The 12,217-nt window shown below is 42.8% G+C and overlaps 1 protein-coding gene across 1 annotated transcript in view; it reads left to right on the top strand.

The window, feature by feature from the left end:
• Window positions 1-12,217, top strand: part of LOC127424156 (calsenilin-like) — an 87,699-nt gene that overhangs the window by 25,602 nt on the left and 49,880 nt on the right. Inside the window, exon 2 of the mRNA XM_051669104.1 lies at window positions 6,619-6,793. Coding sequence (XP_051525064.1) covers window positions 6,619-6,793 — 175 coding nt within the window. The remainder of the gene's footprint in view (window positions 1-6,618; window positions 6,794-12,217) is intronic.

Raw genomic sequence — 12,217 nt, forward strand, 5'->3', positions numbered from 1 at the left:
CTCTTCTTCTTCTTCTATTTTTAGCTTGGCATGGTGGGTGTTGTTGATCAGACCGTTTACACTACTCTATTTGCTTCCTCTCCTTCTGTATTTCTCATCCTTCATTCCTGTCCTTTATGGAAAACAAACATTGCTCATCCTCTCCCGGTCTCTTTCATCTTATCCCTCATTTACACAGAGGGTGTTCCACATTCCGTCAGTATTCCAGGTGTCTTCGGAAGCACATCAGAGCCGTTAAACGTTGCTAGAACAATAATCAGTGTGGAATTAAACCGTGTGTGTTCTTGTGTGCAAACATGCACCCTGACGCATATCTTTGCATAACAGCATGACTGTTTGTACAAACTAAACTGTGTGTGTGTGTGTGTGTGTGTGTGTGTGTGTGTGTTTATACTACATTGTGGGGACCAAATGTAGTATAAACATAATGACCAGCCAGGGGTCCCCACAAGGGAAATGGCCTATTAAACATACTAAACTATGTTTTTTTTTTGTTGAAAATGTAAAAATGCAAAAAGGTTTCTGTGAGGGTTAGGTTTAGGGGTATGGTTAGAGGATAGAAATAATCGTTACGGCTGTATAAAATCCATAAAATGCATGGAAGTCTATGGAGAGTCCCCACGATAAAAACAAGTTTGTGTGTGTGTGTGTGTGTGTGTGTGTGTGTGTGTGTGTGTGTGTGTGTTGTGTGTGTGTGTGAGAGAGAGAGAGAGATAGAGAGAGAGAGGGAGATGGAGAGCCAGTCACGCAGTGTTGGGTCAGTTAGAAGGATAGAGAGAGAGATTATCATTGGCAAGTACTACTACAATTATCCCATGACTGAGGCATCATGGGAAGGGTTGGGAAAGAAAGAACACACTGATGCTGGGCAGATGAGGCTGCAAAAAGCTCTGAATGGCCCACACATTATTTATGTGTTCGATCTGTTTACAGTTTGGCTGATTTGAAATGTAAATAAGCTTTATTGGCATAACTGTGTAGTAGCACAACGTTGCCAATGCATTGTGTAATAAGCATGGTGTGTCTGTTGTGGTACAGTCATGTACAGAAGGGAAAATACAGTAAATAAAAAATTTAATGCAGTTCCAAATACTGTAACTGTGTGTACTGTACAGCAAAATAAATATGCTAATCAACATTTAAAAGGGAGGACAAAAATGCTTCCTATATCTTTTGCTGTATTCCAAAAAACTTTACAGTATTGTTGTGCAAATTCATACTCAGCAGAAGCTAGCCAAACTCGTTGGGCCTTTTTATTTATTTATTTTTATTTATTTTTTTGATAATGGTTGGGCCTATTTAAAAACTATTATCCAGTATAATGTTTAAAGTAAAATCTTTCTTTCTTCTGCTGAACACAAATAGAGATTTGTAGAAGAATATTTAAGCTCTGTTGGTCCATACAGTGCAAGTAAATGGGTGCCAAAATGTTTATGTTCCAAAAAGCACATAAAGGCATCATAAAAGTAATCCATATGACTACAGTGTTTTAATCCATATCTGACGGAACTGATATGATAGGTGTAGGTGAGAAACAGTCTTTTTTTGCTTGAAATTGTGCTCCTGGCCCAGTAGGGGGTGTTATGCATGAAGAATGTGATTCACCAAAAACACAAGAAGAAGAATTTTAAAGTGAAAGTTAAATTGGAGATTAACTAAGCAGGGAGGAGAATTGATAGTAAAAAAAACAAAAAACAAACTATATATATATTTTATGCTGAATTATGTGATTTTTGGAGCTTCAAAATTTTGGCACTCATTTACTTGCATTGTATAGGCAAAAAGAGCTGAGAAATTCTTCTAAAATCTTCATTTGAGTTCAGCAGAAAAAAGAAAGTCATACACATCTGGGATGGCATGAGGGTGAGGAAATGATGAGAGAATTTTTATTTTTTGGGTGAACTATCAGTTTAACAAATACAAAGCTATGCACAAAAAAATCAAAATATTTTTAGGCAGAACAAAGAGAAAATAAACTAATATCAGTGTGTGCACACCTTCAAATTTCTTCTGTAAGACTGGCTATCTCACGGGAAGGGAAACGTTTAAATCGAATTATGTGTTAATTCAGCAGAACAAAAATGATGAAAATGTGCCTCTTTATTCTAATTTATTCTAATACCCAATTTACCATTTATGTCAGACACCCAGTCGTTAATCTGTAAGACACTTTTAATTCTGACTTCATAGACTTTATTCAGTGGGAACTGTGGCTCTTCCATTTTTAATTTAGCCGATTAAGCTCACTGTCAGGACTGAGCGACCCCCTTTCCACTGTCTTACCGCAGCGACTGACTGATATGTCATTTTTCCTGACAGTCCCTCTCTCACCTGATATTTAGCTCTGCTTCTAGCAATTGTGTTTCGACCCGGCTCATGCTGCTCAGCATTTACAGCATAGCCTAAACCAACCTCTCCTTTAGAGCCAAATCAATGTGTGTGTTTATCTCTATAAAAGCCCTCTCAGACTGATGACGGGCTCCTTTGTGAGTTTATGAAGAGTGAGGTGGCTCTCCAACCTCTACCTGCCATGCTTTTTTGTGTGCATGTAAAAGAGGCTTTTGTGCTACCATTTCCTGCACTCTCTCGCTCTCTCTCCACTCCTGTGCCGATCTTTTATTGATGGGGTTTTTATACAGTTGGATTCTGAATAATTGAGTGTTGAACAAGATGTATGAACGGAGCTCTGCTGAGCAGGAAGAGGTAAAGTACAGGACGAGTCAGGGGGATTCCTTTAGTAAACAAGGCATTAGAGCCATAATGCGATATTTAAATATGGGAATGATAAAGTACTATTAAATAATCAATATCTTAAGGGATCTACAGCTGTGGTGGATTTAGAATAGAAACTGGAAATGTGTTGATTGTCAAAAACTGCCATTCATCATATTAAAGACACTGGCTTTCAGCCATTATGATGTCTTTCTCTTATCATTGAGGATTACTCAGTTAAAATTTTCCAGATCTTTCACTCTCTCACATTTTCAATTATCTTGCTTAGTTTGCTCATTATTTGTTCTTTCCATTTTTCCATATTTAAAATAGAATAGTTAAAAATAGAAATGATCAGAATAGAATAGAATAGATGACACAGGAGTGATAGAATAAAATAGAATAGAATAGAATAGAATAGAATAGAATAGAACTGATGGAATAGAATAAAAAGTGCAGAATAGAACTGATAAAATACATTAGAATAGAACTGATAGAATAGCATAGAATATAATAAATAAGAATAGAACTGACAGAGTATAATATAATACAATATAATATAATATAATATAATATAATATAATATAATATAATATAATAAAACTGATATAATAGAACAGACCAGAGCATAATAAAATAGAACTGATCAGAATACAATAATTCAGAATATAACTGACATTGTGCATAAAATAGAACAGAACAGAACTGATAGAATAGAACAGAACAGGCTAGAATAGATCAGAATAAAACTGATATCAGAATAGGACTGATAGAATAGAATAGAATAAATCAGAATAAAATTTATAATAAACATTAGAATAAAACTGATGGAATAGAATAGAATCAATCAGAATAAAATTGATAGAATAGCAAATAATAGAATAGAACTAACAGAGTAGCATATAATATAATATAATATAATATAATATAATATAATATAATATAATATAATATAATAAAACTGATAGAAAAGAACGGGTCGCTCTGATCTGTTCTATGATAGAATAGATCAGAATAGAATATATCAGAATAGAACTGACAGAGTACTATAAAACAGAACTGAACAGAACTGATAGAACAGAATAGAATAGATCAGAAAATAACTGACAGAGTATCATAGAATAGAACAGATCAGAGCAGATTAAAATAGAATAGATTAGAATACAATACAATAGATCAGAATAGAACTGATAGAGTAGCATAGAACAGAATAGAACTGAAAAAAATAGATTTAGTGCTGTCAGTCGATTAAAATACATAACTGGAATAGTCACATGATTTTCCATAGTTAATCGCAATTAATCTCAGATACAGAAAGTGCTGAATTTTGACTCTATACTTTACTTGTCAAAAGGCATTTATTTCCTTTTAAGAAAGAAAACAAAACAATATTTAACAATAATGTTTTATTAATATTTTCCAAACAAAGCATTCCACAGTATAAAGACAGAAATGTACTAAAATAGCACCGATTCAAGTAACATTAAACTTTGCCACAGCAATCGTGAAGACGAGTTTACACGATTTGCGCCACTTTGAACTCCACATGAAAAGTGCTTTCTTGTGCCGGCACTGTCCTCGTAATGATAATTCATTCAATTTATCTTGTAAGACGGACACACAACACGATGCTGGTGAAATACTGCTTTACTCCAGCGGGTCGTGTAAATTCAGCTTCAGTCAGGACCACTCCTGTCAAATGAATACTAACTTGAATACTTTATTGATTGTACACAATTTAAGCATCTCTTGGTGTTGGTGGTATGATTCTGTTCTGGGCAAACTCCAGGGAGATCAGCGAATAAAACCCCCATGGGGTAACAGAACAGATCCAGCAGAATGGTTACAACATTATACAACTTTTCTGACAGTACAAAATGTTCATTTGTATAATATATTAAATAGACACTTAACAGGACTTCAATTATTGTATATCAGTTGGTAAATCAAGAACAAGGTGCAATACACATTGAAAACAGGAATTCCAGCTGGCTATCGAATGTAATCTGAGAGCACAGAACAACAAGACAGATTTGAAGAAAACTAAAAGGCAAAGCTGTCATAAAAGAAGTGGAGCTGGGGATGGAGGAGGGTGTTAAACAGCTTGCATCCATGCAATGCAAAGGCAGCTGAGAGACTTAATGAAGAGAAGACTTATAAAGGATCACTGTGATTGGAGTCTGAATTGTACTGGTAGATGTTATGATAAGCTGAGCGTCAGCTGATTGCAAGCTGACTAACATGGCCTGCCTGCACTGATGCTATGCTTGATTTATCACAAATACCATCTGGGTTTGTTTTGTACAAAACAATTTTGCTTAAAAGGTCCATTCTACATTACTTGATCATTGACACAAAATCTCTGTTTGTGGCGTGTATGTCAGTGTAATGTCCCCTGACACACAGCAAAGTTTCCACCCCATTCCATCCATTGATTACATCTCGCACGGAGCTGAACAAAATGTCAGAATCTAATGTCAAATTGGTAAATGTGTTAACTGTGTTAAAAAATAATAACGCATTAAACATTTTAAATTAATTGCATTTGTTAACATATTGAAAAAAAACATTCTGCTTGATTTAAAGAATAGTTCTTTATGGTTTAATCTCTGGTCTCCAGGTGTCTTTCCCAAAATTCTTAGGTCACATCCCTCTTCAACATTTATTTCATTCTTAAATAAATTACATCCATAGTATACAGTATATGAATAATTCTTACCAGTCTTAACAAACTCTTTTTCACACTTTTGGACAAGTGTCTAGATACAGCTAATAAATTGAAAAACACTGTGACAATGACTGATAGTATGCATATTGACAGATTATCTTGTGGCATAATGGATAATGTCATAGGCTGCTAGTGATGTGATGCTGTCAGTGTGGCTCTTCATCTCTGCACATTTGCAGGATAAGTTTAGATGTAAAGGCTGATATGGAATATTTCCATATGGTTGTTTTTATCATCAATACATATATGAAGCTGAGTGAAAATATATAGGTGTATATTCCTTCATGATCATTTGTTATATTTCTACTAAGGAAGGACATGGCTTATTTTTTTCTCAGATAAACAACCCGGAGGCTATGCAAGCTAATTTTAGATTCACTGGCTGACGTAATGACATTTATTTACTTCTCCAACACAACAACATGAAAAGCTACTTATAGACAGATAGATAGATAGATAGATAGATAGATAGATAGATAGATAGATAGATAGATAGATAGATAGATTAGTATTAGTATTAGATAAATCTTCTCATAATATTTGTGATATCAAGCTTTTTATAAAGGATTGCTGGATGCTGGATTGGTTAAGGCATTTGTACCAAGTGTTGATGGTGGTAACTAGAAAATTTGCTGGAAATTGCTAGTTAATGTCACCCAAGTGTAAGTGATGCCATGACAAAACTATCCTCTGATCAAAGCAATATAACCTGTATTATTTATACATATATATATATATATATATATATATATATATATATATATATATATATATATATATATATATATATACACCGACCACTTTATTAGGTACTCCTGGACACCTACTTATGCGATTATCTAATCAGCCAATGGTGTGGCAGCAGTGCAATGCATAAAATCATTCAGATACGGGTCAGGAGCTTCAGTTAATGTTCACATCAACCATCAAAATGGGGAAAACATTTGATCTCAGTGATTTCGACCGTGTCATAATGACTTTTGGTCCCAGGCGGGCTGGTTTAATTATTTCTGTAACTGCTGATCTCCTGGGATTTTCACACACAACAGTCTCTAGAGTTTACTCAGAATGATGCACAAAGCAAAAGTTGGAGAATTAGTTTGAGCATAAACATATAGCAAGATAGCATTAGCTGAGTGAGAAGAGTTAAACTGACTCTCACTCTCACTCTCTTCCAGGAGGATGGCAAGGTGGTGGATGGCAGTCTGCTGGGTGAGGCCAATGGGGTGGAGTCTGGCACAGGCCGACAGAAGGAGAGCGGCAAATGGCAAAGGCCACGCTTTACACGGAAAGCCCTCATGAGGTGCTGCCTGGTCAAATGGATCATCGCCAGCACTAAACCCAAAGAGCAAGGTAAGACATAGAGGAGGAGGAGAGAGCACAGGAACAGAGGTTTTAGAAACTCAAAGGAAAGTCCCACAGATCGGATGCCCAAAAACAAAACTGGTTCTTCATTTACAAGGTTTTTTCATATGTAGCAGACATGTCTACATAATTAATTGTGTTGTTCCCCTAGAGCAGCCCGGGAGCTTTTACTGTAGATCAAGGGCAGTTTTGATAATCATATATTGAAATACTATGATTCATTTTCTCGCATTATGGCATCAATGCTTTAGATCCTTGTATCAATATGTTTTATTTATAAGTGCATTCATATTTCCTTCAGTTCAATTAATGAAGAAACAGGTTTTTGAAATAAGCGCAAACTCTGAAATCACTTATTTTTGTGACCAGATCTGCTTATTTGAGGTGCTGTAGTGGACTAAACGTCCTGGATACTTGCGTAACCTCCGTTCCCTGATGGAGGGAATGAGACGTTGTGTCGATGTAGTGACACTAGGGGTCACTCTTGGGAGCCTGAGACACCTCTGGTCTTTGATAAAAGGCCAATAAAAATTGGCGAGTGGTATTTGCATGCCACTCCCCCGGACATACGGGTATAAAAGGAGCTGGTATGCAGCCACTCATTCAGGTTTTATGCTGAGGAGCTGAGACAAGGTCCGGCCATTTCAGCGGGTAGTTCAGCGTTGTGGCAGGAGGGACACAACGTCTTGTTCCCTCCATCAGGATGTTTCCTATCTGTCACTCACTCGACGTTGTGTCGATGTAGTGACACTAGGAGTCCCTATACAAAATGCCGCAACTGGCTGAACTGTGTTACGTGAACTGCCGGCGTGTGATGGGCAGACAACTGTGTGCCTCTTAGCCAGCACACCAGGCCGACACGTAACCTCCCCCAACATAGTTATGAGTGTCAAACGGCCCTTTGGGGACAAGTCGACTACCCAAAGATAGAGACAGGTTAGCCCAGTCGTGGCTTCTTTTCCCCTTCTTTTTTTCCACTCCCTAAAAAACAAGGGGGATTATCCATCGGGGGGTGTCCCTCCCAAGGGGAGGACACCACAGAGACCACACCTCGCGGGATATTTAAGTGGAAAATATGTCACATGGTCTTGCCGACCATGTGGAGAAGTCTCATGGTAGATCCTACCCAACGGGAGAGGAGTTACTACAAAGGATACCCTTGGCGACGAGCAGACGGGGTGCGGTATCTTGAGCCGCGCCGGGGCAGGATATACCGGATACCCAGAGGGGGCTCTGCCCAAGGAAGACGCAGTTTGCCAACATGGAAATGAATTAGCAGAAGATATACATCGCATGGGGTTACCTTACAGGGAACCGCCACATGCAGAGCACCTACCCCAGAACAGGGCTCAGAGGAAGTCAACCAGGGAACATAGTTTGTGAACACTACTGGGAAATAATGGCACAGGTCTTCAGCTCAGAGGAGGTGAAAGGCGATATGTGTAAGCGATACACCCGGCCGGCTATCCTGGGCTTATCCGCTTGTATTGCGTGCCACTACCTGGGACAATACCGGTTCCACCCGGAGGTTGTAGGACCTTGCAAAGGTGTTGGGTGTTGCCCAGCCCACTGCTCTGCAAATGTCTGTTAGAGAGGCACCCCTGGCCAGGACCCAGGAGGCCGCTACACCCCTGGTAGAATGGGCTCGTAGCCCTACCTGGGGCGGCACGTCCTGGGCGTGATATGCCATAGCTATGGCATCAATGAGCCAGTGGGCGATCCTCTGCTTGGAGACAGCGCTTCCTTGCTGCTGACTCCAGAGGAGGAGATGGCAGGCAAGTTGTGACATACAACGAGAGCACAGACCGCCTTGGCGGTTGACATATGCTTCCGTTGTAGTGTTGTCTGTCCGAACTAACACGTGCTTACCCTGGATCAATGGCCGGAACTTCCGCAGGGCAAGCAGAATTGCCAACAACTTGAGGCAGTTGATGTGCCAACGCAGCCGTGGGCCCGTCCATAAGCCAGCGGCTGCGTGCCCGTTGCAAACAGTGCCCCAGCCCATTTTGGAGGCGTCTGTCGTGACCACAACGCGAGTTCGGTCCAAGGGCTGAAGAGACGGTGACAGACCGGCATGATGGCCACGTGATGTGTCCCACGGTGCCATGCCCATCTCGGGACTCGAGTCTGAAGCCAGTGCTGAAGCGGTCTCATATGCATCAACCCGAGCAGGGTGGCCACCGCTGAGGATGCCATATGCCCTAGGAGTCTCTGAAAGAGTTTCAGTGGAACCGCTGTTTTCTGTTTGAACGCCTTCTATCGCACCCTTCCGTAGGAGGGTGGCAATCTCCGCGCGCAGGTTGCAGCGTTTTTGTCCTTCACCAAGGTGAAGTGGATACCGCTGAACCTGGGCGGATGCCTGGCGAACTGAATCGTGTAGCCGAGTCGGACGGTCCGGACCAGGCATCGCGACGGATTGGAAAGCGCAAGCCACACATCAAAGTTCCGCACGAGGGGGACAAAAGGGACAACATCATTGGACGTACCGGCAGGTGGGGCCTCGCGGTGGGGCGGAGCTTGAGATGCCACACCATGTCGTAGCCGTGCTGAGTCTAGGGACACGAAGCACTTACCTGGCTCCTTGTGACCACCCCCAGCCTGGGACGGGGGAGGAAGAGGCCTGTCCTCGCAACCCGTGGAGACTGTCACATCGGGGGTGGATGTGTGCCACAGCTGGGCGTGCAGGGGCGGGGAGACCGCTGCTGGAGCGCCAATCCTGCAAGGGAAAAAAGGTGGACGGTGGTCATGATGACGACCGTGCACACCGGGTATGTGACCCAAGGAAGGTGGAAACCGCTCTTTTGCTGAACTGTTGGGTACCACAGCCACTTGGGCATGCGGAGAAATCAAATGAAAAGGCAACAAAAGATTCTCCACCCAGCCCTCCACCGGGGGATGGAGTGGTCTTACTACCAGCTCCAATGCAGTGGGTTTCGTTGACCCTGGGTCGCCTGTCTCAGGGGCGCTTTGACGACCTTCGTGGGTTCTTGGCAGCCGGCCGTGAGACGGGTGGCATCTACGTCCTGCGGTGGGCTCCACGCCGGGGCCCGGCCAAAGGGGCGGGCTGCGGTGGAGCCATGCAGTCACCTCAGGGGGATGCCCTTGGCGACGAGCAGACAGGGTGTGAGATCTTGAGCCATGCCGGGGCAGGATATGCCGGACAGCCTCCGTCTGCTGCTTCACCATTGAGAACTGCTGGGCAAAGTCCTCGACGGTGTCGCCGAATAGGCCAGCCTGGGAGATGGAGGCAGCAAGGAACCGTGTCTTGTCGGCCTCACCCATCTCGACCAGGTTGAGCCAAAGGTGGCTCTCCTGGACCACTAATGTGGACATTGTCCGCCCAAGAGACTGTGACCTTCATCGCTCGGAGAGCGAGGTCGGTCACTGAGTGCAGTTCCTGCATCAGATCTGGGGCGAAACTTCCCTCATGCAGTTCTTTTAGTGCTTTGGCTTGGTTGTCCAGCAGTGCTGTAGGCTTTGGCCGTCAGGGACGACGTGAACCTACAGGGCTTGGACGGGAGCTTTGGGCATCTGCGCCAGGTGGCGGCACTCTGCGGGCATAGGTGCACCGCGAGCGCCTTATCCACCGGGGGAATCGCCTTATAACCCCTGGCCACCCCGCTATCGAGGGTTGTGAGGGTGGGGGAACTGAGAAATCGGGACCGGGCAGTAAAAGGTGCCTCCCATGATTTTGTCAGCTACTCGTGCATTTCCGGGAAGAAAGGCACTGGAGCAGGGCGCGGCTGTTTTGAGCTGTGCCATGAGCCCAGGAACCAATCATCGAGCCACAAGGGTTCAGGGGAGAGCGGATGGTTCCACTCTAGCCCAACGCTCGCGGCCGCCGGGAAAGCATGTTCGTCATCTCTGCATCAGCCTGTGACTGGGCAATCGTCCCAGAAGTGGGGAGCCCAGCTGAGGCTTCTGCGTCCGACTGGACAAGCCCGCTCTCTGATGCTGTGCTCGAGAGCTCATCAGCTTCGCGGGCTCCGAACAAGAGGTTGAACTCGCCGTGAGACGAGCCGGCGGACTCATCCGGAAGCCTGATCGGGGCAGACGGGCGTGCTGGGGAATGGGAGGTCCGCGGGGGGATTTTCTTACGAAAGCAAGCCGCGACCGCAACATTGCCATGGTCATGTTCTTGCAGTGAGAACATGAACCATCCACGAATGCTGCCTCCGTGTGCTGCCTCGCGCCCAGACACGAAAGACAGTGATCGTGACCATATGAAGTTGAGAGGTAACGACTGCAACCAGGAATAACACACAGTCGGAAAGGCATCTTTAAAAAGACGTGTCTTTAAAAAGACGTTCTGTGTGTGCCGCTCTTTTAGAGAAATATACTCTTTCAGGAAAATATACTCTCTTTTTTCTGCCGAAGCACCCAGGGGCGTTCTCTGCAGTGCACCAGTGCAGAAGAGGGAGAAGCCGCTGAAATGCACCATCAGATCCAGCAGAGGTGAATGAACAGTCGTGAGAATTCAGCTCAGTGAGCATGACCGTTCGGCTACGAAGAGAAAGTCTGAATGAGTGGTTGCATACCAGCTCCTTTTATACCCGTATGTCTGGGGGAGTGGCATGCAAATACCACTCGCCAATTTTCATTGGCCTTTTATCAAAGACCAGAGGTGTCTCGGGCTCCCAAGAGTGACCCCTAGTGTCACTACATCGACACAATGTCGAGTGAGTGACAGATAAGGAACTGATTTATTCAGAGCAGAATCAGTCTCTTTCACACATTTGGGGCAGTTTCAGTCAGGATCCTGTAATGATACTGTGGTGCATTGTGATGTATTGAATCATGACATGTATTGCATTGTATTTATGCATTGCACATGTACTGGAACATATTGTGAGGTAACCTATATACAGTATATCACCCCTATCAGGGTTCGAATCTACGTGCCCAGATTCTTATTCACTACACTAACACCATTAAAGGAATACAGTAGTTCACCCAAAATGAAAATTATCTCAACATTTATTCACCCTTGTGCCATCCAAGATGTGTATGACTTTCTTCTGCTGAACACAAACAAAGAGTTTTAGAAGAATATTTCAGCTCTGTAGGTTCACACAATGCTAGTTAATGGATACCAAAATTTTTAAGCTCCAAAAGTACATAAAGGCAGCATATCAGTAATCCATACAACTTCAGTGGTTAAATCCATATCTTCAGAAGTGATATGATAAGCGTGGGTGAGAAACAGATCATTGTTTCAGTCCTTTTTTACAAGCAATCTCCACTTTTACTTTCACATTCTTCTCCTTTAGTTTTTGGAAACTTGCATTATTTATGCATATAGCCAACTTCTGGACAGGGAGGAGAATTTATAGTAAAAAAGGACTTAAATATTGATCCATTTCTCACCCACACCTATCATAATGCTTCTGAAGATATACTGTAGATTTAACC

The sequence above is a fragment of the Myxocyprinus asiaticus genome, chromosome 33, assembly GCF_019703515.2.
Source record: "Myxocyprinus asiaticus isolate MX2 ecotype Aquarium Trade chromosome 33, UBuf_Myxa_2, whole genome shotgun sequence".
NCBI lineage: Eukaryota > Metazoa > Chordata > Actinopteri > Cypriniformes > Catostomidae > Myxocyprinus > Myxocyprinus asiaticus.